This window comes from Macaca nemestrina, chromosome 8 (assembly GCF_043159975.1).
Source record: "Macaca nemestrina isolate mMacNem1 chromosome 8, mMacNem.hap1, whole genome shotgun sequence".
Classification (NCBI taxonomy): Eukaryota; Metazoa; Chordata; class Mammalia; order Primates; family Cercopithecidae; genus Macaca; species Macaca nemestrina.
This window is the reverse complement of record NC_092132.1, coordinates 29,977,233-30,003,836: the sequence shown is the minus strand read 5'-3', so window position 1 is coordinate 30,003,836 and position 26,604 is coordinate 29,977,233. Positions and strand designations below refer to the sequence as shown.

At 36.4% G+C, this 26,604-nt stretch overlaps 1 protein-coding gene across 11 annotated transcripts in view; it reads right to left on the bottom strand.

The window, feature by feature from the left end:
* Positions 1-3,745: 3,745 nt before the first annotated feature.
* LOC105475954 (transcriptional repressor GATA binding 1) overlaps positions 3,746-26,604 on the bottom strand; it is a 264,087-nt gene continuing 241,228 nt past the window's right edge. For all 11 annotated transcript variants that reach the window (XM_071067892.1, XM_011731474.3, XM_071067890.1 and 8 more), the window contains 2 exons: positions 15,467-15,589; positions 3,746-12,238 (listed from right to left, as the gene is read on the bottom strand). In XM_071067892.1, the coding sequence (XP_070923993.1) occupies positions 11,177-12,238; positions 15,467-15,589 (1,185 nt within the window). In that variant the 3' untranslated portion in view covers positions 3,746-11,176. The remainder of the gene's footprint in view (positions 12,239-15,466; positions 15,590-26,604) is intronic.

The window sequence follows — 26,604 nt, the reverse complement described above, 5'->3', positions numbered from 1 at the left end:
GAAAAAAATCACCAAATTGGGAAATAAGGCAAATACAATGACTTCTTGACCTTTCAGTGTCATATTAAACATCATCTAAAACATTTTTTATCTTAGAATATACCTGTTATATTTTATATCTCTATAAAGTTATCTTGTAGAAAACTTTTCAGACACAAATGATCTTATGTCCATAGTAGAGGTAAAAAGTTTCTATATAGCAATAAAAATAATTCAAAAGATTAGGATCATTATTTCCCAGTAGGATATAAACTATGTTGCGCCTAATTTAGCAATCTAATTTCTGTATTCTTTCTTTTTTGAATCATTCCTTTTTTTTTTTTTTTTTGAACCAGCTTTGCCATGTTGCTTGTTTCCTCATAAGTGGGTTAATTACAACTTTTCCATGAGCTCACTTTCCTTGTGGGAATTATATTGTTCTTTTTTTTTTTTTTTTGAGATGGAGTCTCGCTCTGTCGCCCAGGCTGGAGTGCAGTGGTGCGATCTCCGCTCACTGCAAGCTCTGCCTCCCGGGTTCACGCCATTCTCCTGACTCAGCCTCCCGAGTAGCTGGGACTACAGGCACCCACCACCACGCAGGGCTAGTTTTTTTGCATTTTTGGTAGAGACGGGGTTTCACCATGTTAGACAGGATGGTCTCGATTTCCTGACCTTGTGATCCACCCGCCTCGGCCTCCCATAGTGCTGGGATTATAGGCATGAGTCACTGTGCCCGGCCTCCCAAATATTTTCATACTTAGTTCTCCAGTTCTTTCGTCCTGTTCTCTCTTAAATTTATTCTATCAGGCTCTCACACCCATTTCTCCACCAAAACTAGTCTCATCAATATCACTATTGACCAGGGCCAGCTTCGTGGGCATGCAATACTCTCTCCTTAGTTTACCTTACCCTCTGTAGTTGCACAGGGGCATTCTTTACAATGGCCCTGAGTTTTGTTGAATGTCCTCTCACCATCTTGATATTCTTAATCCTTGAACAAAGGGACTTCAAATTTTCATTTTGCTATGGGCCACACAAATTATATAGCTCTCTTTTCATATCAATGACCTTCATGTTGCTAAAGCCAATGGCCAATCCACTACATGTATTTGCTATGGTTTGGATATTTGTCCCCTTCAAACCTCATGTTGAAATTTGATCCCCAAACATTGGTGGTGGGCCTGATGGGAAATGCTTGAATTATGGGGGTGGGTCCCTCATGAACAGATTAATGCTCTCCTTTGAGGGTGAGATCTTACTTCATTAATTCCTGCAAGAAGACGTTGTTAGAATGAGCCTGGCACCTGCCCCCTCTCTCTCTTGCTTTCTCTCTTGGCATGTGATCTCTGCACACATTGGGCTTCCCTTTGTCTTCTGCCATGAATGGAAGCAGGCTGAGTTCCTCACCAGAAGCTGAGCAGATGCCAGCACCATGCTTCTTGTACATCTTGTATAACTGTGAGCTAAATAAACCTCTTTGCTTTATAAATTACCCAGTCTCAGATATTCTTTTATGGAAACACAAAACAGACTAAGACAGCATCGTACTTATCAATAGCAGATTTTATAAGGTCAATTACTCCCTCCTTCTTGATATAGTTCTGTTTACTTGGCTTCTAATATACTTTACTCCTTTTGCTATCTCAGAGACTCCCCTTTGGTTTTGTTGAGTCTCCTGGTTTCCCGGATTTACAAATTTGGACCCATTTTTCCTTCTATTCACTTTGCTAGATGATCTCAGCCAATCTCAGAGTTCTAAATGCCATCTATAAGCTAACGATTAACTCCCAACTCCCTCTTCAGCTCCAACAGTCTACTTGACCTTTCTATTTGGATCTTAAATGTAGCATGCCCAAAATGTAACTCCTTTTCTTTCCTACACCAAATCTGATCTACCAATACTCTTCCCCATTGTTTACGGCAGATATTCTTCCTGTTGCTCAGGCTAGAAATCTTGGAATAATTCTTGACCCTTCTGTTTCTTTCACACCCCGTATCCAGGCAATCTAGTTTGTTCTACCTTCAAAATGTTATCTGAAATTTAAATTACTTTCTGTACTTCTCATCTCTTACAGAGATTACTGAATTAGCCTCCTCCCTGGTCTCCTGGCTTCTATCCTTGTCTCCTCACATCTCATGATTTACTTTAAGCATAGTAGGGAATGGTCCCATTAAAACATAAATCACGTAACACTCCTGTGCTCAAACACTAAATTACTTCCCTACTTCGGACAGAATAAAAGCTATAGTCTTTAAAGTGGCCTACAGTGTTCTAAATGGTCTGACTTCTTCCCACCTTATCTCTGTGTGCATTTAAAAATACTTTTTCTTTCCTTTACCTGGCCATGCTGTATTGGTCTTCTTGGTATTCTTCCAATTTACTAGGTACACTCTTTCACCTTAGGGCCTGTTCTCTTTGTTCCCCCCCTTTTTTTTTTTTTTTTTTTTTTTTTTTTTTGAGACGGAATCTCGCTTTGTCGCCCAGGCTGGAGTGCAGTGGCACCATCTTGGCTCACTGCAAGCTCCGCCTCCTGGGTTCACGCTATTCTCCTGCCTCAGCCTCCGAGTAGCTGGGATTACAGGCATGCATCACCACGCCCGGCTAATTTTTTTTTGTATTTTTAGCAGAGACGGGGTTTCACCGTGTTAGCCAGGATGGTCTCGATCTCCTGACCTCGTGATCCACCCGTCTCGGCCTCCCAAAGTGCTAGGATTACAGGCTTGAGCCACCGCGCCCGGCCTGTTCCCTCTTTTAAGTCTTGGCTCAAATGAAACTTGTTTAGCCTATTGAATATGGTTCCATCCACCCCACCTTGCCTTCATGCTACTTTGTTTTTTCACCAGGACACTTATCACTCTCTAACATGTAATGTTATTAATATATTTGCTTATTTTGTACATATGTTTATTGTCTGACTTTTTTCCATATAGCCAGGGGTTTAGGTCTGTTTTCTTTCATTGATCTATCCCAAATGTCTGGACTAGAGCCCAAAACATAGTAAATACTCAATTAAAATCTGCTAACCAAATGGATATTGTTTAATGAAGCCTGGGTTTATACTATATAGTATTACCAATGAATAACAAAATAACAGCAATGCTGATTTCACTAGAGGGAAAAATAATCAAGGTAATTGTAAAAATATATAGAAAATATACCATCACGATAACAATTCATGCTTTGCAAAATCACTGCCATATATATATATATATATCCTTTTAAGGATACATCAATTACATTGAGTAGTACCTGCTATATAGAAAGAAAATATCTAAGGAAATTTAAGCTCTGAAGAAAATAGTCAGTTCTATATTATATTAACTTTAAAAACTAGTGTGTAATCATGGTGATGGCAGGCTTTGCTTTCACATCAGAGGTGGTACATGTTCTGAGAAAAAGTCTGTGATGTATTCATGGGTTTCAGTTCATAAATATCCCTGGGAAACTGCTTACAGTTTAGTGCTTGTGTAGTTTTAACTTGGAAATTAACTTTCTATTTATGGAAATAACTTAAGCAATTTCTATTATATTTGTTAATGTTTACTGCTTGTTTTTATTAAGCAGTAAGTTGGGAGAAGAACCAGCTGTTGCTTCATGTAAGTATTTTATATAAATACTACATTTATGAAAGATGGTCTTAGGACTACTGACATCCTGAATATATTAGATAACAGTATTATAAAACTAGAAATAAGATTTCATTATAAAATTTCTTATTTTGTATACAAATTGTTTTTTAATTCATTAATATGATCAACTCTGACATGAAAAACTCCTTCCTTCTATCTATTGTTCTATTTAGTTTTCTACCCCTGGTGTTTTCACTCTAAAATATGACTTGTAGAGGACTGTAAGGGCATCTTGGACATTACCAAATATTAACTCCAGCTACTTTTAATAGTTTTTGACATTTCTTTGTTCATGAAAGGGTAAATTTGTTCATATCAGTATGTTTTAAAAACAGCACAACTGTACTTGGGGTTACAAAGATGAAAAACAGAAGTACAAAGTAATTTGCAGTATGAATATGCTGAAAAAACAGGGTTTATTTCTTTTCTGTGCCAATGTTCTTAGTCTTGAGCAAATCTTGCTCCGAAGGAAATCAGACAAGTGCTACAGCTGTGATTCTGTTGGGCTTCCTGGTAGAGCTGGAGATAGACTGCAACCCAAGACAAAACCCAGAGGAAAAGCAACTAATCTCAGCCCTTTGCCTAATTTCCACCTTGCCAGTTATCAGAGTTCACTATTGTTCAAGCTCCAGGAGTCATACCATAGCAATCTACTGGTGGAATTTATTTTGAACAAGTGTTTTGTTTGGCTTGCAGTATTTAAAAAAAAAAAGTAAGTAACATTTAAAACATAGGAGATTTCATATAAAATTCCCTTTGTCTAGTTTTTATTAAAAACTGAAAATCTGGCAAATGCAAGTTAAGCACTCTCCCTTGGCAATATGCTTAGAGCTGAAGAAAGACTACCTTTATACATGTGGAATGAGCTCTCCAGTTCTCAAAGTCTCTACCCAGCTGGCTGCCTCCATGTAGGCCACTTGCCTACTCCTTTGTGTCCTTGTATGTTCCTTTTCTGGATCCTTGCTCTGTCCACACAGAGATGGGAGACCCAGAGGTGAGAGCACGGTGACAATGCTGACTCACTCACTTCTCTTCCCTCAAATACCGGTAAATAGCTGATGGCTATATATGCCTCCTCTAATGGGGTTCTGACAGTCCTGGGTGAGATCATGTGCATTCTTTATCTGAAGGGTGGTCCTTGACACAAGAATCAAGTTCTACATAAGGAAGTATATCACATTAAATGTTATTTTTACACTCTTATCTAGAGAACATTGCCTCCAGCTGCAAAACAAGGGCATTACCATTATGAAAGCCCATCAAAGACGCTCTGCTGTTTTCAAAACATGGAAAGAAAAAGGGAAAAAAGAAAAAACATAATAATTAGAAAGATTTTGTTCCTTAATTTGGGCTCCCAAAAATGAGAAATGATTATATAATGAGGGGAGATACTAATTATTTTGAACTCTCCAAGCAAATCTTCTGAAGCAATCTATATACTTTATGTTCTTTTTCTATTTTTCCTTCTGGTTAAAAACACACAGGTGAGTCTTCCCAACATCCTTTCCTATCTGGATCTCTTCTGCCTCATTTCTCTTTCAAAGTCATCTTTCAGGGAACTTGCTCTGATTAATTTGATTTTAACCAAACAAACAAGATATTTGATATATTAATTTAAACTTTTTGAGATGATTGATTAGAATCTTTGCATCATATCCACGAGTATACTGTATTCAAAGTTAAAACTTCATAAGCAGGAGTTTTTACATCTCGTAACATAATCATTACCCAATACTCAACACTCAATATTTGATACTCAGTGAATGTTTTTGAAATAAACACAATTTTTATTGTTAATCTTTCTGAAGAAACTAGTATATATCTTTTTACACAAAATCTATCAATAAGAGATTGATTGGTTAAAGAAAAAAAGCAAAGCAAAATGAAACAAGTTGAGAGAATCCAGGCTTTATCAATATAAGTAATAGTTCTTTAGAATGGTGATTTGATTTCACCATTTCAATTCAGCAGAGCCTGTATATATATATATATATGTTACAATGATCTGTATTTCCTATTGCTGGATGGATGAAAGTGAATCCATATAAACCATACCAACGCCGTTATGTGTAACTGGTGGTAAAACTTTATTATTCAAGTTTAGATGTAACAGACATCTTTGCTGCCTGAAGATTGTTTGCATAAGAAATACACCAAGAACATGTTTGTGAGTAGAAATGAACATGCACTATGAAAACAAAACAAAATAAAACGAAAAAATTTCATGTGTTGTAAGAACAGAACTATTATAGCCAACATTCTAATATTCAAATCAGGACTACAAATTGAATTCTTTTTCTTAGCAACATGAAATCATTCCATATGAAAGACATTTTCTGCTGGTGAATATTGCTGTAAGTTAATTTTACATTGGCATTTTGAGATGTTCCCCCCACATGCCTCCCCCGAAATTTTCCACGTGGTTGTCAAATAGTCCACCCTAAGGAATTTGGCATTTATTTGTGATATTTGCCTTATTGGTAGCCATTAAGAAACTATGGTTTTATCAGCCTAGTAACAGTTTTGCGTCTTCATAGTCAACACTATTGGCTGCCTAGTTGATATTTACAGCTCATCTTTAAGAAAAATGACCCCAACCTTTCCTGGCCTTCGGGAACTGACAGTTTAAATAACCCCCTTGGCCACATAATAATACTTGGCACTTCTATGGTGCCTTTCAACCAAGGATCTCAAAGTGCTTTACAAACAAGTACTACATTACCATTATTACTATTAATAATATTATTAATATATTTTTCAATTTTACAGCTGAGGAACCTGAGGCACAAAAAGAAAAAGTGATATGCTGCAGTTCATATGTTGAAATAAAAAACCACCACCACCAGGGGAAAACCAGAATTGAGTTTTGGGACTCTATGGTCTAGAAGGACCATTTTCTCTGATAAAAGCTAAACATTATTTCCATGGTAAAGTTATTCCTGCTTTTCTCTGGTGTAGGACAGAGTGAAGCTTACAGCTCTCCCTTTCCTTTCAAGAGAACACATGATCGTACATTATCTAGTTTCTCACATGTGGATTACTCTTGAATTTCACATTTTCTTCATCCCTGACTTGACATACTTCTGCCCTAGCATATTGCAGAAGTTCTAATTACTGCAATTAACTAGGATGCTTTCGAAGCAACTGCACCACAACATGTGAGTCCACTGTCTATGAAACAGTATTGAAAAACCAAAAGGAGTGCTCTGCAAAGAAGCCATCCCTCTGTTCTTGGCCAAGTCTTTCTTTGGGAAAATAACACTGCCTTCCAAAGTCCCGATGGGCGTCCTTCTATCTTCTTCTCATTTGCAGTTGCCTGCTGATAGAATTCCACCTAACAGTACCTACCTTTGGTTAGAATATTTAGTTTGATACTCAGGTTGCATTTCAATTCCTCAATTTTCTCTTGTGCCTTGAACAGTCAGCAAGCTTTCACCTTACTGGCTCACCAAAGATGCCTTGATTTTTTTTTTTTTTTCTTTTTTTTTGCCATGGCTCTCAACCCAAAGACAGTAGCTAAAGTTGCGCTCCTCTCAACTTAAGGCAAAAGGCTGGCATACAGCACAGAAGCAGACCACCAGTTTCTTTACTCCACATTTCCACCACTGGATGGCAGATATTCCCCCTCTAGAAATGCATTAATTTTATTTACTAAACAGGCAGCAGTTCACAGGTCTCAAGACTGGTCACTTTGTGATGTTTTGCAGCCACACAGCAGGAGGCTAATAATTATTTTAATAGCCATACTGAGACTCTTCAGTTTATTAAGAATAATGTAATCCTCAGGCATTTAAAAATATATATACATTTAATATTTTTGGAGCTGTATTTGCATTGGATCGTAATAGATTATGTGCACATGTGCAATTATAAACATAATGTGCTACCACAGGCTTCAACAAAGAGCTGTTAAAGAGACTTTTTTCCCTTCTCATTAATATTACCTTAGAAAAGAATCCCCATGCTTGTTTTCTAAAAATCTACCTTTACTAAAACAGAGCAGTTTAGAACAGAACATCACTATCTTAAAAGTTGATTAAAAAAAAATCTCAGTATGTCATGTAGAGAGAATTGGGCATACTCTTTTCCTTTTGAACTACAGAGTTATCACGGAGACCTCTGACCTTTTCTCATATACTTGGAGTTATGTAGTGTCTCTCTCAATCCACAGCATTCTGAGGTGGGTTGGCTCTTTATGACTTTTCTGTCCCAAACAACAGAATGAATACAGAGGTGAGTGATGAGAGAAAGAGTGAGAATAGGAAGAGTGAGAACGCATGAGCTGGTCCTGGTCTAAAATTTGATCCAAAGCTCAATTTAGAACATACACAAATTTTCAGTTTTCAAATGGCATACAATTTTAGCTGGCACATCGTTTTCATCACAAGGGAAGCCTTTTCCAAGAGAGAAAATTCCTAAATCATCATGAAATTCCTCATTAAAAAAAGGTTCCGTACCATAATAGTTTGTTTAAAATCACAATTTAAGATAAAATAATTCAGAAATCTTAAATTAAAAAAATAAATTTTATAATATATCTTGAGATGGAATAAAGGCTTTAATGAGTCAAAAAAATAAGGAGTGTTTAGTGTTATAATAAATTTTTGTCTCTTTTAAAAAAGCCCAACTTCTTCTCCACCAAAATATGTATAATAATGAAAGCAAAAATGAAAATAAAATTATCAATAATAAAGAAGTATGGAATAAGATCTATCGTGTCAATGCTATCCAAAAATATTCTACTAAAAAGTAGACTGACCATAAATATTCCAAGAATAGTGATATGTATTTTCCAATGCTAGTCATTACTACTATGTCTGTCTGAGAAAAAAAAAAATTGAATGAAAATAAAAAGGCATACATGCCAAAAATGAAGAACCTATTTGTGTCCGACACACTAGAGAAATTGCTTAATGAGTAGTTTTGCCCAAAAAGTAATACTTGCCATATTGCCCAAGTTAACCAAACTTCTGCTGTTTTGCTGATTTAAGCAGTCCACATAGATAATGTTGCTGAAGGATTGCCATGATGCATTTTGTTATTCTTTTTACTAAGAAAATTAAATATTGTTGTTTGGGGAATCTCCTCTCTTTTTTAGATCTTTAATTGTCACCTCTCAAGTCTGGCTATATATTTTGAGATGTATCCATCAAAATTCCTATGGAAGATAAATTACATCACATAATTTGAATGTCAAAGCTCCTCATTCCACTTCTTTATTTCAGTTTATGTGAATATTAGAGCTACGCGACAGGTGAGATCAGAATAAGGCCCATTAACAATGAAACTGAAGCAGAGGACTTAGTCCTGATTTATGTCTCTTGCTTTCTCTTTTCTCTTTTTTTAATATGCAAACAAAAAATGCAAGAATGAAAATGACAACACAACATCAGAAAGACATTTTTTTTAACTTCATTCGCTACAACAGTCACGAACTGGTTGAACTCTACCTGCCATCCAACTTTAAGAAACGAAGACCCGGCACTGTGAAAAAGAAACAAAACCCAAACAAAACAAAACGATACAAAGCAACTGCGAATTAATGTAAAAATGGAGTGCAAATGCGACTACAGAATGCAATAAAAACATCAGCGTTGCAGATTCCAGCAACACTTATCAAAATAATTTCTGAAATGTTTCATATGAAACATAGACAAAGCAATAAAAAGAGGATATATGTTTATCATCTTAAGCATAACAATGTGAGTTAAGAGCTTAAAAATAAAAAAAAAAAGTACTTGGAATGAATAGTGCTACCCTTTTTTTCCTAAGTAGGCATAAAAATATTTTCATTTCCTTCTTGTTTTCCATACCATTATAGCAAGAACTTTCATTTGTTTCATGTTACCGTTTACAACTTTAATGCACACACACACACACACAAAAGGATATCTACTGCAATAGAAATAGTTGCTTCATTACCTTGTTTGCTACATTTGCAAATGTAAACAGCTAGGCAGAGCCAGAACTGACTCTAATGCATGATGGAATATCTTTGTTGCATACGTACACTGTAGAAAATAATTATTCAATATGTCAGGCACCATTATTTGAAATGTAATACATTAATATTTACTAGAAAAATAAGGTTTTTTTTTCCTATTTGTTCTCCCAACTTCTTTAATGAAATAAGTTAATCTGACAGTGCATCCAGTAGCTTGTAATATCTTCTACATCTCCGTGGCAAAAAATAAACTACTGGCTGGGACAATATAATGCAAATTATTAAAGTCAGTCCTTGTACATACATCCTTGTAGCAAGCATTGAGGCTCGACTAACAGCACCTTTAACCAATTATTTAATGTTCAGTTATTTAGCCCTATTTCCCTGAGCAGTTATGCTGAGGAGCTTTCCCTTCATGGATAGTTTTTACAAAGCCTTAAGTATTAAAAGTTCTATGAGGACATACTCCTAAGAATCCTATTTAATGCTACTTAACTAAATCTGTATACATTTAATGAAGGGATTGACTAGTACATATACCAACTGTCAGTCTGTGGTAACGTAACCTTAGACGCTGCCTGACCACAAAGTTTGGAAATTATATTTAACCAAAAGAAAATAAATAAATACAGCAGGTTACCTTATGGAGAAATGCCATGTGTTCTAAACAGATTAAACCCATGGTCTGACATTTGTATCCATCTACGCTTTTGAATTGAGGGGATTCCTTTAGTTATAATGTGCCAAGTGAGATTAGTAACCAACAGGAGGCTTAGAAAAGCAAATCCATACTGGCTCATCACACACAAGAAAGAAATACCTGGCTAAAATGAAATTACTACGGAAGCATCGAGGACATTGTTTTTTAAAATGGGTACATGTGTGGACAAAATGAAATCTAAACCGCAAACAAAAGGACTACTGAGTATTTGAACATCTAAAGGACAAAAATATCAGAGAGGGTGTGCATGTGTATGTACAGGCAGGGCTGGCTAAAAACAGCGTGCCACCATCTGTCATGTTTCTTGCTGCACTCTAACCAAGCCTAACCACAGCTCGCATTTCTAGGTCAAAATCTGAAACATGGCCAATGAGAGAAGACTAAATTGAGAGGACGTCATTTTTCTTTCATTGCCCTGGACCTTCAATTTCTCCTCCTCTGCCTAAGGTTTCATGATACTTACAAATTTAGGCAACAATTTGTGGGTTTTGGAACAAATGGTCCAATGGCCAGTCCAATACTGCTTTAGTATAATAATATGGAAACCCTTTCAAATTCTAGACAGTTTTGGTCTCTTTCTTTATAAATACATTAATTCTAGTCTGGTGATACCTCTTATGGATTATTTCCCCAGTACGTATTAGCCAAGATGGTTTTGACTTAACAGGTTTTAAAAAGTGATTGTTTACCATCTTCCATTCTTTCTCATTGACCATTTATCTTACTTTTTAATCTTGGTAACCTACTCATCAAAAGAAAGAATAATAAAAGAAGGGAATTTCATGTTGGATAAGGCAGGCTCTATGAAGTATTTTTTTAATAGGTCTTCATAAGACATTACAAGCTATTGAATTCCCATCAAGAAAACCTATTTCTATTTAATTGTGCTAAGTGCTAAGGTTTTACTCTTTAGGTTTTCCATTTTTTTCCACTTGTGCATTGTTCCTATGCAGGCCCCTCTGGATATGTGTTGTGAAGTCATATTTGTCCGTGCAAAGATGCTGGCATATGCTGCACTGGAAAGGTCCACTGTCACCATGGCAACTCATATGCAAAGCATACATCACTTCATCCAGAAAGACAATGCCACAGTGCACACATTTTGTTGAAAGTTCATCTTGAGTACTTCTATCAACTTTCTCTGTTTTTACTACATTCAAGGGACCTTCATTTTTTACATTTGGTGGTGCCTTCGTTTTCTCCTTGGAGGCACCGTTTGCAGTTGGCCCAGGTCTGGAATGCTTGATCGCCAAATCTAGAGGAATGTCATTGTCTGATCCAACAGCTGAAAAATGAGGAGGCAGATTGAAGGTGGGATAAGGCACATAGTTTTGGCAAGGATTTGGTAGGCCAGGCACGTGACTCAAGTAGTGCGGATTCCCAGGAACGGAGAGCTTATATTTACTCCAGAACCGCAGCCAATCAGCTTCACTCTGGAAGTCATTATGTACAAAGGGAAGTCCAAAAAGTGGGTACTGGTACTTTTCAATAGGGCTGCCTGGTGGTGAATAATTTGGGTGTTTCGCAGGTCTCATGTACTTTTCTATAGGACTGCCTCTCTCAGAACTTCCTTTCCCTTCAGATACGGATGAACTATTTCCTGGATCTCCAGTACTTTCCTGAGGACTTTTTATCTGAATGTGCAAAGGTTGCATCCTTTTGTGAATATCCAGAGTTTGGCTGACCAGGACTGGCTGCTGAGCAGAATGGCTTTTAGTCAATGAACCCTGGGCTTCGTATTTACTTAGGCTGGGGAGCGGAATTTCTCTCTGGTGACTTTCAGTTAGATGATCTTCTGACCTCCTCTCTAACGGGCTTCCATTGACTTGCTCCTCACTGCTGCCCCTCTGCTGTTTGCTGAGCTGCTCAGCTTGAAGTGCCTCTGGGTTAAGGCGCTTTCTTGTTCTCCTCCTAATAATCTGCTCACCGTTGTTTTGTTTAATGATGTTTAAAGGCCTGGGAGTCTGCAGAGAACACATACAATACATAAAAGGAAAACATTAAAAAATACATTAAAATGCATTAAAAATTCCTCACAAATATAAACCATGCTTAAGTTCAAAGGCAGGGATAGGCTTTCTGCTGTAGATTTACTAAATCTCCTCCTTTTGCCTTAAGCAGGATCAGAGGAAGTAACCAAAGTGCACTATTTTACTCTAATTAAATCATGTCCATCTTTGCAGGGGGGACTGAAAACTTTAATCTACTTGAAAATAGCCTTTCCAAATGCAACAGATTTTGAGATTGCATCATTTAGTGATGAAACTGTGTAGAAAGTTACTTGAAGTGATGTGATTTTTCTGAAATATGTTTTTCAATTTTTGAGTTGTACACTAAAATGCCAGCATACAAGAGTAACACAGGCGATACATATTGTTAACAGTGGAAAAATTACACATTGCTATAGACAGAATAAGTTTATATGTTGAAGCCCTAAACCACGGTGTGACTGTATCTGGAGACAGGGTCCTTAGTAGGAAATTAAAGTTAAATGAGGTTGTAAGGGTGGGGCCCTAATCCAAGGGGACTGTGGCCTTATGAGAAGAGGAAGAAAAAGAGATCTCTCTCCACTGTGTAAGGGCACAGACAGAAGGTGGCTTAGTAAGGAAGAGAGCCCTCCTCAGAATCCAACTTTGCTGGAACCCGATCTCCAATTTCTAGTTTTCAGAATGTGAAAACATAAATTTTGGCTGTTTAAAGCCACCCAGTTTATGGTATTTTGTTATGGCAACCTAAGCAACTAATACATGCGTGCTTCTAAATAATTGCAAATGTGGATATAAAATATTAATATCAGAGCATAAAGATAAACTGACAGAATTGTGCGGAAATATATCAGGTCATCAAAGCAATATAGAGGGATTTTTTTTTTTTATTCTCACTTCTACTTCTCTCCCTTAAATAATATATTTATGATGAAAGATTCTACTTGTTAATAGGTGAAGCATTAGTTTTGTGTTGAAAATCTAAATTCATGTGTAGCTTTGGTTTAAATATCTGATCTGTCACTCTACTCTTAAAGTAAGTGCTAACTTTCATTCAGCTTAAGTATTTTGTTTAGCTTCAACATTACATGATTGGTATTTATGGACATGTTCAACAGGTATTTATATAATATGACTTAAATCCATGCATAAGACTATAATAAAAACTTTACTTGCAGTTGGAGCTCTTTGATGTATAAAATCAAAGGAATCAGTCTGATAAATTAATGCATATTTATAGGTTAAAAATTTAGGATAATCTTTAAATGAGCTAAAGTCTGATTTTTCTAAAAGATTACTGAAATCAGAAAATAATTTCTACATAAAACATGACTATAAATATAAATTTATAAATTTGTAACTTTATAAATTATACATTATGTGTATATAATGTATAATTTTACAAATTATACATTTTTAAATATAAACACATATTCATAAATATGTTATAATAATATAAATATAATATAAATTTTAAAATAAATATAAATATAATTAATAAATTATTCCTAGAAGTGATACACTTGAATGCAAGGGAGTACCTCTTATATCTTGAACGAGTACAACTACAAATTCTTTTTTGAACATTTCTGTTGCTACAAACATACTTTGAAGTGAAGAAAGATAACACACTTGTTGTTATTGACAATTCATTGTTAAAGAAAGAAAATGTAACACAGCTTAGTTATGCCATGTGCATTTCTTTTGCTCAGATTTACAAAGGTTTACAAAGAGTTCATATTAGCATTATAAACATATGCATTATTTAATCTATACACTGTAAAGAAACCTGAAATTTGCATAAATTCCTTTTTTAAACAATCATAACTTTTGTGTCAGTTTTTGACATGAAATGTGAACATAACCTTTATGTATTTCAATGTATGGTTTTTAAAAAAACCTCAAAACTAAAAACATCTTACCTCTGGACAGATGAATGTTAAAATAATTTTTAGAAAATAGTTTAGTTCATATCACAGTGGTTAAATTACCATAATCTGGCAGAGTAGTATTTTAATTTACTTTTGGCCTATGATTGGCCAGAGTTCAATTAAAATCATTAATGTCAGTTCCCATTAAATAGAAGCTTATAGCTATGCTTAAATGATGAAGGTTAAAAGAAAAATAAGTTGGTATGTGGCGGGGGGCAGAATCTTTCTACTTGCTACATGCTAATAACTAAGGTTTTTACAGGTTACTGCCAATTAGTATTGTTAGCAGCATGCATTTTTTAAAGAGTGCTTCCAATAGTCCATATATGAGAACGTTTTGTCTAAAATTGTATTCTCTGTAGCCATAATGTATTCACTGGCTTGTGCTAAGAGCTATGGTGAAATGCCAAACAAAATGAAAAAGGCACAGGGAAATAAATTTCTGTTTACGAAGTGGGGGATTCCTATTTTAAAGTCAGCTCTTGTCAGCAGATGAACTTTCTAAACTAAAAAAAAAAATCCTTCAGTAAGTCAAATCCATATTCAGATGGAGGATTTGTGAGTTTTAATTTTATTACAGAATCCTAACTAAAATTTGAGGAAAAGTAATTCAAAGGACCTCCGTGAGCCAAAGCCTGCTGGAGATCTTAAAAGACAAAGTATGTTTGCACCTTACTCTACCCTGGTGTGTGTGCTATTCAGAACTTCAGATACCTTATTGAAATACCCACTGAAGGCACTGTGGAGATTCATGTGATATTCTCTGATCCTGGTTCAGTTCAGAACTATCCTTCCGAATGTGTCCCTCCAGCCCCTAAAGCGGTCAAGATAACACTTGCAAATTCCAAAGGTAAACTAAAAAATACTAATTCTTTCCCTGACTTTTATTTTATACTGAACAATGAAAGCGTCCTTTTTCATTTTTAAAAATGTTTTGCATATTTCTGAAACTTCTAAAAATTTTCTTTTTACCTAAAATAATTTTACTGAATTCTGATAACCATTAATTCAACTATCTGCTGTGAAGTTCCCAGAAATCAATCATTTTCCTCTTTTATATCAAAAGAAGCATAATGCATTACTAATGACCTCAAACCTGTCTCCCCATCACATCTAAGCCCCTTTCACCATAAATCACACATGCACTCCAAGTGACTGTATTAAACAACCCTGCGGGGGCAGGCACTGCAAGCCAGGGAATGGGACTTATCACACCACAGACCAGGCCAACACTGCTTTATAAAGCTTTTCCTGAAAGAGTGGAACAAGTTCTTACCGAGTGAAGCTTCTGGTAGAGGCCACACGCGTTGCATACATATCCGCCATTTGCATTCTTTCGCCAGAGAGAGGTCTTTGTGGTCAGGCAATTGGCACAAAAAACACCGGAGCCTCTACGCCTCTGAAACAGGGGAAAAAACCCAAGGTCAGAGGTGAGTCACATGATCAGTGGAGTTAGACCAAATCAACCCAGGAGTTTTGTCTTTAAACTAGCAACAATGACAGTATAAAACCACACTGCCCATAATGAGGTCAGGTTCAATTGTGTTTAATAGGCACCACTGATTTTCATTATAATTAACCCTACAGTGATGGATGAGGTGTGTGGAACACCAAAGGCTTTTCATAGAAACAGCTTTAACTTTTTGAACTTTGGGTTTTATGGCTTTAATGATGGCTCCTAAATGCGGAACCCTAAAATATACCTTTTAAAAGTGTCAAAACACAAGTCAAAACGACAGACATGGCAATATGTTTAATACACTTTGGAAAGGAGGAGCACATGCCACCTGAGCTTTAAAATATAGTCATGTTTGGAACAAATGTAAACCATTTAAAATCAAACTTGATTTCTGTGTTTTTGTATGTCATTCACGTAACGTAAGTATTAAGAGAATATAAGACACTCAATTCTGATCTTTCGTTTGCAATTGTAAAATTCGAAAGATTCCTCTATTCCTCAAACATGAGAGGGTTTGGAGAAACTTCAGCCAATTAAAAGTACAGTATTACTAATGAGAACCCTTATGAGGTGCCTACTTAAGTCAGGCAACACAGACCCTTCAATGGCTCTTTCTTTACTTTATTTGACTTAGACTTGGAAATCACAAGAGTTTCCAAATACAAATTGATTCTAGTGGCCTGAGTTTTGTAATCAACAGGTTCAAAATAACCTAAGAATATTTAAAACTAGATAATTAGTATTGCTTGTTCCATTCTTGCTATCAAGTAATGATTCCATTAAACTTCTCACTTAAACAAAAGTCAGGCTGTGTTTGTAGGCACAAATACTAACAGGCAGGAAATGGAATTCTCTTGCTGAAAAAAAAAGAAAAAAAAAAAAAAAAAAAGACAGCCTGAATTGTAGTTCGGCTCTCCTTTCTCTAGGAAGCAAAGCCTTTAATGATAAAATATGCATGTTAGATAAGGAGTGGAAAAAGTCTTGCTGGAACCTAATTTTATTAGAAATTAAATATTACATGTGCTATAAGTCAAAATTTCAGGGATTCATAAAATTTAGGCAATTTATTTAACTCAAGTCCATACCGTAGAAGAGTGGTATCCCTGCCAAGAAAATACAATGGTTATAATTGTACTCTGATACATTTCAAATGGAAAGCTTTCTGCAGACATAATTTTGGCTTCAAGACTGGAACACTTTCTTGGCATTGAAAGGGCATTTGATTCATCGGGTGTTTCACAATGTATCACTAAAAAGACCTGGTGAGCAGCCAGTTCCCTATAGGGTAATTTTTCCATCCAGATGCAAGTGCTATCAGAGGCCCTCGTCAGCTAAACTAATTATGATCTTGCAATTGCTGATGCCTGCTCACTCTAACATTCGACATCCTCCATTAATCATCAATACAAGGAAAATGAATGAAACGTAAAGAAATGAGGGCTGGTAAGCTGCACAGCCATAAAAATCTGAAATGAGAGCAATAACTTAACAAGATTGGGGGAATGTTTTTAGTGAGCACAAAGTCAGGCTAACAATTGCCCTTTTAAACCAAGAACACGATTTCATTAGTGTAGCAGGTTGTGCTACTTTAGGTGATATAATAAAAACTAGATTTTCAAAGATAATCTCTGGCTCCCCTTTTTCTCCTTCCCCCCACCCAACTCTGGACCAGGAATGTATCATGAGTTTCTAAGTCTCAATAACAGCAATAACAAATGTTGGGTGTCAGTCTGCAAGTCCCAATGAGTGCCTACTGCAAAAGTGGACTGCTGCTTCCCCCAAAATCAATGAAATATTAGAAGTTGTGTTTATCAAACATTTTGGGGACGCCCTTTATGCAAAGTAAACTGGGAGCCTAGTTAGGTTATAACTGTGAAACTTTCCTGGGGCTATCCTGTCATTTTCCTAGATCTAAATAACATGTTTGCAAATAAACACCAACTTGATACACATAAGGGCAATGTAAATGTCCATTTGGAAACTAACCCACATATATGGCTGCGGCTCAAATGTGAATGTGTAACCATTCTCTCCAGCCTGCTTTTCTTTCCTTATGCCCTGGGTGCTTGACACACCATGCCAAAGTGGGTGTAATCCTGATTTCAGTGAGTGTTTCAACCCTTGCACAAGTTGGTGCTTAATTCTCTTGCAAAGAAAATGCCTTTCATTAGTTAGAGGGAAAATCCCGAAATTACAGCACTGGTTTCCAAAAGCACAGCTTGCTTTAAAAGCTGCACTTAAGACTCTAATATAATTTGCTATATTTTAGGTAAACCATATCACATTTTAAATATATCAGGAGTACTTTGAATACACTTATTCAGAGTCAGTAGAGCTTGGAGGTTAATAATCAGGTTTAGGTGTCAGAACACTCGTATTCAAAACCTGTCTCTGCCATTTGCCAGGCACAACACTGGGCAAGTCACTTAACCTTTCAATGCTTAAAGTTCTCCGATCTTTACAGTGTGAGCTACTGTGATTCTTTTTTTTTTTTTTTTTTTTTTTTTGAGGCAGAGTCTCACTCTGTCACCCAGGCTAGAGAGCAATGGCACGATCTTGGCTCATTGCAAACTCCAACTCCTGGGTTCAAGCAATTCTCCTGCCTCAGCCTCCCGAGTAGCTGGGATTACAGGCATGCACCACCATGCCCAGCTAATTTTGTATTTTTTAGTAGAGATGGGGTTTCTCCATGTTGGTCAGGCTGGTCTCAAACTCCCAATCTCAGGTGATGTGCCCACCTCGGCCTCCCAAAGTGCTGGGATTAGAGGCGTGAGCCACCACGCCCGGCTACTGTGATCCTTGTGTGGATTAACAGATGCAATTAAAACAGTGCTAGGGATGTAGTAAGTGCTCAACTCCTATTTGTCAAGAGAATTCAATTATTATTTCTTTTGTATGAGAAAAATATTTTGTTAGTTTTCTTTTTAGCCCTTGAATCTTGTTATTTAATATTTGAGAGATGCTTAAAACATAAGGTTGAATATTGTTAAATGTGTTTCTTTCATATCAATCTTATCAAATATGAGAATGGAAAGTTGAGTCAGAGTGAAATATCTAGGTGTTCGCACCTAGAATTCAATGGGAGCAAGCTTGCATGGGGGTGGAGAGTGGGAGGTAGGTGAGAAATTCTTTCACACACGAAGTTACCTCCCATCTAAACAAATTTAGTACTTTGGTAAGCCTAGTAGAACCTTACTTTTGGTGCAATTAAAATTTCTGGAAGCAGCAGAGAAGGTGGGAGAAGTAGGGAGTGAGTGTCCTGAGCTGTGTCACTGCAGAACCACATCTTTCTAAAGCACCATACAGATGCGAGTCCTGACCTGGTCACACTGTGTACAGTGTAACCTGGCAGGACACAGTAAGGGATTTCCTTTGAAGTTATCAACATCCTTAGCCCAATCAAGGACAGGGAAGCAGCCTGTTACCAAAGGAAGGCAGAGTAGAAGCCTCCTGTGCTCTATTTTCAAAAACAAAGCTTGGCTTTAACTTAAAGAAAAAGAAAAGCACTAACGACCTTATGTCATTCATACTTTATCCTGCATGGCAGTTTTAAAATACTTTGTCACTCTCCTTTGCAGTAAGCCTATTAAGGACAGAAATCCCGTTTCCTAATCGTCATTGAGTATTGTAAGGAATAAGCACCTGGGACAGTGCTCTGTTAGGCTAAACATTAAGAAAGTTGAAAATAATCCTGCCTGCTATTATTTCTATCATTATTTTTAGAAAAAAATATTTTAGGAAAAAAAGTAGTGTTTTTTTTTTTTTTTTTAAAAATCCCTTTTAAATGTCTTCCATTCAGGCTGACAAATTAATCTGGAGTTGGGCAGAGACGGCTGATGATGATGTAGAAAACACAATCAAGAAAATTCATTGTCCACTCCTACTTTCCACACTTTTTTTTTTTTTTTTTTTTTTTTTGAGTCGGAGTGTTACTCTGTTGCCCAGGCTGCAGGGCAGTGGCGTGATCTCGGCTCACTGCCCACCTCCGCCTCCCAGGTTCAAGTGATTCTCCTGCCTCAGCCTCCAAGTAGCTGGGATTACAGATACCCGCCACCACGCCTGGCAAATTTTTGTATTTTTAGTAGGGTCAGGTTTCACCATGTTGGCCAGGCTGGTCTCCAGCTCCTGACCTCAGGTGATCCACCCGCCTCTGCCTCTCAAAGTGCTGGGATTACAGGCGTGAGCCACCACACCCAGCCCCACATGTATTTTTGAGAAGGAGCTGATGCCAGGTACTTGCTAGGTGCTGGAGGTAGCTCTCTTTTATCTATATCATTATAGTCACAAATTGCTGATGGTTCTATCTGTGTCTGTTTATGTTTAAATAATAAATTTCTCCTTTTCCCACAAGCTGTCTTAAGAGATAATAATTTGTACCTCCATCACCTTGTGCGTGAGAGGGAAGAATTATGGGTCATATGGATAAGATCAGTGCTGGGAGGGAAAACAGGTAGGAATAAGTAGCTAGCCGATAACACCAATTGGCATTCCTGAGGGGCATATATAGCACAAATCGTACTCTCCTCGCAGACTGAGGGAAGACTGCCCACTCACACATGTAAAGTCACATAGAGTAGTGGCAATCTCTGCCCCTAAACTGCTCTAAGTTCACCTTCCACATCTACGTGGCTTCAATGGAGGGCAAGAGTGAAGGAGGATTGGCTGAAAACCCAAATTTACATCAGTCAGCTCAACTCAAAATTTCTACAGAAAAAATTCTGGAATCAGCAATTCGAGAAAATGATTGTTTGCTTTTCTTTTAATGCTTTGACCAGTAAAATTTAGGTTGCATTTGTGTTGTCTCCAGGCCATTTCCGTTGGCTGGTAATTTCCTATGTGAAAAAGGATGAATAATGGTACGAACAGTTAACTGCAAGGAGTTTCGAAGCCAGTGATTGCCTGGCAAATGCTTTTCAGTGATAATTTGCATGTCTTTTGAGCCCTTGATCCCTTTCGGTATTTCAAATATTATAGCCACAACACTGATTTTCACAACAGTAATGTAGGTGATGGATCTGAAAAATCATCAAATAGAAATAGAAAATGACCTACCTATCTTTTAATACGAATACACTTTAAATCCAATGTAATTTTTCCCTCCCCTTTAGAGTAAACCAATAAGTATAATGACTAAATATTTAAAACAAACAAAACACAACACCTTTTGTCTTTAGGTTCATGGCTAACACCAACACAAGGGTTACAATAGTTGAAATTTTCTCTAAGTTTCCAATTCAAGTTTTGCTTTTCGGAGACTTAAATCTTGAGTCAGCTCTATATCATTGATAAATAGCTGAGCCTTGGCATACATGTTAGGAAACCCAAATATGACTTAAGACATTTTTTATTAAATTTTAAATTGGTTCAGCTGTTTTTATTCCTGATTTTATTTTATTATTTGAAGACCAGCCAAATATAAAAATTTTAAGGTTTCCAAATCTCCAAATTTTGAAAAAGAACTGATTTCATCTGAAGTAAATTTGATTGAATGATTTATTAAAGTGGCTTAACATTTACAGACACGGATATTCATCTTCAAGATATTAAAAGTTTCCATTGGTGAAGGAATTTGTGAAGAAATTATCTTCTACAATAATTTTCTATGAATAAGAACCATACTGAAACCATGTAATTACATAACAAGCCTTGATAGGCAGAATATTTACTCATACTTTTTATGGTTTTATATCTTAGCCATTTTAAACCGAATCAATTTGAAATTTGATTCATATAATGTTAGTATGAATGTACCTCAAATATTTTTAACTCTTTAAAAAATTTGTGTTTATTTAATTATATCAAAAATTCTTTGCAATGTTCATGTTAGCGAAATGCATAGATGGTTATGAGCAAAGCTTCTGGTATGATTTCACAGTAATACAATCTCAGTGGTAAATTAATTCAGTTAAGTTCTGGGAGTAATTATTGCATGTCCACCATGTGCCTGGCACTGTGCTACAAGCCAGGGCCACAGCATAAGACAAACATGGTCTGTAATCTTGCAGATTTTCCAGTGGAATCTTCTAAAAACATACTAAGTATAGAGCTAAAGTAACACAAACAGAAATTGTTCATGAACATTGACAGTTGAAATCATGTGAATTACGTGGAAACTTTTCTGAAGATACCAAAGCATTTCCCCTTCGTAAATCTCATTTAAAGGCTAAAAGTTACCTAATAATCAGAGGGGTTACTTCCTGTCCTCCTTTGCAAAAATGTGTAATAGTTTAAGTCATTTCAGAAACAAATTAATACTTGCTTATTTTCTCATTAGTCATAATGTTCTATCAATCACATTGTTCTATTAGCAACCAATAGAGTTGACATGAGTATATGTGTTCATGACTGTCACATATGTAGGTGATATTCAGTAATTGTTGATATTCAATAATTCAATAAGTGTTGAATATTATTTTAGTTCTTATCTCTATCATTCACCACTAGGAGACATCGAAGGCCATGTCCCTGCCCTCTTCCCCTCCAAAACAGAATTAACCAGCTGTTGACTACACATCAGTAGATCCTATGGAATATACTGAATTCAGGAGCTAAAACAACTTAAAAACAGATGATAGTTTGCAATAAACACCTTTAGATGAACAGCCAGACTCTTACCAGGAGCACAGGCTGGCCAACAATTGGACAAGAGCAGGGAAAGCACTCTGTCAACAGAAAGCAATAGTTTACCAATATCCTGGCCAACTTTTGTTTCAAATGAAATTGTGAAGAATCCATTGAAATGGGCTGTACAGCATGTCTTTGCCTGCTTTAAAACAGTCCTCTTTGCCCTCAGATTTCTTGCCAAAAAACTGAAGGGACTCTATCAGGTTCAGCCAAGCACCCATCTTATAATCACCATAGAGCTTGGAAACAAAACCTGTTTACCCTGCTTATTAAATTCACTTCCTCAACACATCAGCAATGATAATGGAGACCAGTGTAAACTAAACTGGCATCTCTGGCTAAGAGCAATAGAACAGTTTTTGTTCCAGGACATGAGGCAATACATACTGTAGTAATCATACCTTGCATTGAGATATGAATACATCTAAGACTTATCCCACTGACAACGTCGCCACATAGGGAGCTACCCAATATATCAGGTAATGCTACTGTGCTAAACACATTAGCTCCATCTCTTCTGAGATGTAACTGGTGATTCTAGGAGTGACACAGCCGAAAATCACCATTTCCCCAGGTATATCCCACTCTTTACTCATACAGATTCTTTACATCTCAAGGTTTTAGAAATTTATCACACAGATATAAAACCTATTACACAGGTCTGAGGACCCCATCTCCCTTCTTTAACCCCATATTTGGTAACTAACCCCATATTTGGTAAAGGAGCAAACAAAACACCCTATGTCATAATGAAATTACATAATAGAATCAGAATTGGAAAAACCCAGATTTTTGGAGTTCTTACCATGCTGTTTCTGTAATAATGTTCTGCCTTTACAGCAAGTACGCATTTGGACAGCTAAAAATATGGTTGAAAATTTATGTCTGCACTGTCTTTTTTTCATTCCACGTGAAAGTCATTATTGTTAAAAGAACTACTCAAGTCTCTCAGTGCTTCTATTTTTGCCATCATGTATCTGTTTTCACCCTTCCTTCAGCTACAACAATGGTTGGAAAGTAGCTCTACAGGGACGTTCTTCTATGCCAGTGCCAAAATCTGACACTGGAAGGAAAAAATATAGTAAAAGGCCGTTCGGAGGCACAGTTAAACAATTTTAGCACCTCTTAAACTTCAGTGTGTCAGCACAAGAGTTGATTCTTTTAATAAATCTGTTGCATATTTTATTTATATAATATATTTAATAAGCAGATTTATTCTGGGATAGGTTCACATTCTAAAAATAAAAATATCATAAAAATATCAGTGATGAAGACCTTTCTAGAAAAGTCCTAAGGTCCAAAAGTCTCAGCTTCTAGGCATTTAATTAGAGAGTCAAATACAGTTATTAATATTTCATGTATTACACCTTTCTAGGGCTGCCTTTATAATATATAATGACATATTATAATTTATAATATGTAATGATATATTTTAAAATTTATAATATATAATGGTTATTTTGAAAGAAACAGAAAAAAATAATAATAATTCTCTTCATAGTACCTAACACAATAACTGGTTTATGAAGTGTTGCCACCCTTGAGGCAGCTATATACACTTCAGTCATTCCTTGATGGTTTCTCACACTCTTGGGGATCATACAATCTTTTGGTGAAATTTATGACACTCCCCAGAAAAAATAAAGTGTAAAATATTTTCCAAATAACTTTAACATGGTCAAAAGCATGTCCCTCACAAAATGTATCCAAAGATTTCCTGTGGATTTGAGTGCTGACGGAACCAGATCCCAAGATTAAGAACTCCTAACACATATTTATCCCAATTTAGATTTACAGTGAATTACTAGTTATTATTACTCTTCTTTTATTGGTGAAGTATGAAACTGACAATAGTTCTTTGACTTATCCAGCATCAAAAAACACATTCTGGTCTCTAAGTCTAGGCAATAAGACAGGATCATATTCTAAAAAGCATTTTTGGTCAGGCGTGGTAGCTCATGCCTGTAATCCCAGTGCTTTGGGAGGCCAAGGTGGGAGGATTGCTTGAGGCTAGGAGCTTGAGATCAACCAAGGCAACACAGCAAGAACCTATCTCTACAAAAAGTTAAAAAAAAATTAGTTGGTGTGGTGGCATGCATCTATAATCTGAGCTAATCTGGAGGCTGAGGCGGGAGGATGCCTTGAGTCCAGGGGTTTGAGACTGCAGAGAGCTATAATCATGTCACTGTACTCCAGCCTGGGCAACAGAGTGAGATGCTATCTCTAAAATAGATAAATAGAAAATTAATCAATAAAAAAGAATTTTTGAATCAATTATTTAATAGAATCCTCTTGTTTGACTAACTTTGTCCCTTTTTAAATAATCATCATTGTACGTGTGTTTGCAGGATAACATACGATAGGACTCGTCTCATTATCTGATATCATCACAATGATCCTAAGAGTCAAGTATTGTTATCATCATTATTATTATTCCCTCCACTTTATAGATGAGAAAACTGAGGCTTAGAAGCAATTTGCAATTGCTGAATAGTAGGGGTAAGATACAAACCCAGGTTGTCTTCACTTGAAAGCCACAGTGAACCATGTTTCAGCCCTTATTAGTAAAGAGGAGATTGGGGAATTTTTTACCAAAAATATTTCAAAATATCCTGGCCTTAAAGAACCCTTATCTCTTCAAACCACCCAATAACAGCTGATTGAAATTATGCAAGTTTTGAGGTACCAGAAAGAAATGAGTCATCCTTCATCAGATATGGCAACGAGCTGTTTTGAGGTCGACACAGTCATAGCCAGAGGAACAGAGCACTTGGCTGATGGGGGGGCAGTGTTGGGGAAGGGGGAGGGATGCAGTACATGTGTTTTGATCCTGCTGTGTCAAAAAAATAAAAAAAGTATGTGAAACGGGCCGCTGCTTAAAAGCAGAAGTTGGTGACACCACTGACTTAGCTTCTCATAGCGCCTGCTACATGGGAGGTTAGCTGCGGATGAAAGTCTCTGTTTGCTTTTGCAGAAGACTTGGCTAGAGTTGGGGCAAGAAAAATGGTGCTGGGGTTTTGACATGCTCTGTAAACACACATGTTCAGGTACCAATTTACTGGATTTCTTTTATATATGTGTATGTTCCAAGGCAGAGACCTTTTGTGATATTTGGTATCATTTTTATTCAAGATACATTACTGGCAATTCTGAGAGATGAGGTTATTCTACCAAATTCCTCAAGAATCAGATAATATAAAAATATTTTAAATAATGTCTGCTTAAAAACTCCGCCAATATTATATATAAAACTTCATGTTCTTCATCTATCTATGAAGTTTACTATTATACTCTTCATATGTGACGTACTTTTGCATTTCATCACAGAACAGTAATGACAAAAATACTCCTAACTCTAAACAGTTTTTATAGGCTATCCAATTGAAAGAATTCAGTACAAGTCAGATGTTAAAACACAGGCTTTAGCCTGCTCAGCAGAAAGATGGCAACCACTGCTTATTTTAATGTAAACAACAAAAACTTATGGGAATACATGAGTTAAATATACAGAGGTTCAAAACAGTTAAAAGAGTTAATAATAAACTATGAATGTGTCCACAAAACGACCCTGATGCCAAATACGCAATTTGGATTAAATACTTCACAGACTCTCTCGGGAATACCTCTGGGAACATGCCATTCTCTCTGACTTTTAGAAACACGGGGAGTGAGGTGGTGGGAGACTAAAAACAAATGAACCTGAATTTCATTTATTTTTGAAACTATAAACCATTACAAATATTATCTCTCATTTAATTCAATTTTGTATGTCCTCAGGACACATAAAATCATAGGTATTTACGGACACCTCTCCAATGATTAAAATAAGCACCTAATGTTATGTCATTATTCAAACGAAAGATGTGCCTTTAAATAAGAGCTCTGTGACCACTACTGGTGAAAACGACCACGAGCAGATAATTTCATGATAGAGGTACTGTGCAGACAGGGAAAACTGAGTTGATTTCTAAAGTTTTAATAACATGATTTTTAAAAGACAACGTGGAATTATGAATTTCCTTAATAATGATGTAATTTTGTAACAACTGAAATCTTTCACAGGAAAACTACTTCAATAACTCACCCAGTCAATTACATAGGGAAGTCCTGTAATAGGCTGTCCCTACTCCCTGCCCCGTCAAATAGCTCACGTACACGACTTCCTTTTCAATTACCAACTTGTCTGCAGTACCATCTGTAAAAACGAACACATACCTTATGCTGCCAGTTTTTGCTTTTGCACGTCCATTAGTGGGACAGGCTGCAGCTGCTCAAGAAGAAAGCAGTGATTGTCTTTGTTATGTGTGTGTGTATATATATATATGTATAAA